Genomic DNA, 1,417 nt, shown 5'->3' on the forward strand with positions numbered 1-1,417 from the left:
CACCCGGAGGGGGGTTGGTGTCACCCAAAGGGACCCCATTGTCACCCGGGGGGGCCCAGTTGTCACCCAGAGGGGGGTTGTCACCCGGAGAGACCCCCTTGTCACCCGGAGGGCCACCACCCCCTGGAAGACCGTTGTCACCCGGGGGGACCCCGTTGCCACCACCCCCTGGAGGGCCACCCTTGTCACCCGGAGGACTCTTGTCACCCGGAGAGCCGCCGGTGTCACTCCAAGGGCCACCACCCCACCCAAGGACATTGTTGTCACCCGGAGGGCCACCGGTGTCACTCGGAGGGCCACCATCCCGTGGAAGGACGTTGTCACCTGGAGGGCCACCACCCTCTAGAGGACTCTTGTCACCTGGAGAACCGTTGTCACCCCGAGGGCCACCACCTTCTGGAGGTCCGTTGTCACCCAGAGAGCCATTGTCACCTGGAGGACCACCACCTTCTGGAGGCCCCTTGTCACTTGGAGGGCCACCACCTTCTGGAGGACTGTTGTCACCCGGAGAACCATTGTCACCCGAAGAGCCATTGTCACCTGGAAGGCCACCACGCTCTGGAGACCCCTTGTCACCCGGAGACCCGTTGTCACCCGGAGAGCCATTGTCACTTGGAGGGCCACCATCACGTCGAAGGCCATCGTCACCCGGAGGGCCACCACCCCCCAGAAGATCCTCGTCACCTGGAAGGCCACCATCCATGGTGGAACCGAAGCCACCCAAGATGCCACCTTCACCCCCCGCCTCCTTGTCACCCGTGGGGCCACCTTCACCCCTGGTGGAGGAGGAAGAGGAGGAGGAGGAGGAGGAGGAGGTGTCCTTGTCCCCACCGGGTGGCCCCGACCTGGCCTTGGAGGAGCTGGACGTCACCGAGTTGGCCTTGGCCGCCGGGCTCTTGGGGACGTCGGGGGGGACGAGGAGGGGGGGGGACAGCAGCGAGGAGGAGGAGGAGGAAGATGAAGAAGATGATGGTGGTGATGGTGGCCACCACCCTGCTCCTCGAGGCGGCCCCTACTACCGCTACCCCCGCACGGTGGTGACACGGGGACAACCTTGTCCCCTCCCCCTGCCGCCCCACATCCACCAGTTGGACGGGGTGGACGACGGGGGGGACAAGGGGCCACCACCCCCACCCTTGGGGCCACCACCACCATCTTTGGGGCCACCACCACCACCTTTGGGGCCACCACCATCTTTAGGGCCACCAGCACCATCTTTGGGGCCACCACCCCCACCCTTGGGGCCACCACCACCATCTTTGGGGCCACCACCACCACCTTTGGGGCCACCACCATCTTTAGGGCCACCAGCACCATCTTTGGGGCCACCACCCCCACCCTTGGGGCCACCACCACCATCTTTGGGGCCACCACCACCACCTTTGGGGCCACCAGCACCACCTTTGGGGCCACCACC

The 1,417-nt window shown here is 66.1% G+C and overlaps 1 protein-coding gene across 1 annotated transcript in view; it reads left to right on the plus strand.

The window, feature by feature from the left end:
- The first annotated feature begins 6 nt into the window (after positions 1-6).
- LOC106900041 (proline-rich protein 2-like) overlaps positions 7-1,417 on the plus strand; it is an 11,128-nt gene continuing 9,717 nt past the window's right edge. The window contains exon 1 of the mRNA XM_014962000.1: positions 7-1,228. Within this exon, the coding sequence (XP_014817486.1) occupies positions 702-1,228 (527 nt within the window). The 5' untranslated portion in view covers positions 7-701. The remainder of the gene's footprint in view (positions 1,229-1,417) is intronic.

Source organism: Calidris pugnax, unplaced genomic scaffold (genome assembly GCF_001431845.1).
Source record: "Calidris pugnax isolate Ruff unplaced genomic scaffold, ASM143184v1 scaffold1133, whole genome shotgun sequence".
In the NCBI taxonomy this organism is placed as follows: domain Eukaryota; kingdom Metazoa; phylum Chordata; class Aves; order Charadriiformes; family Scolopacidae; genus Calidris; species Calidris pugnax.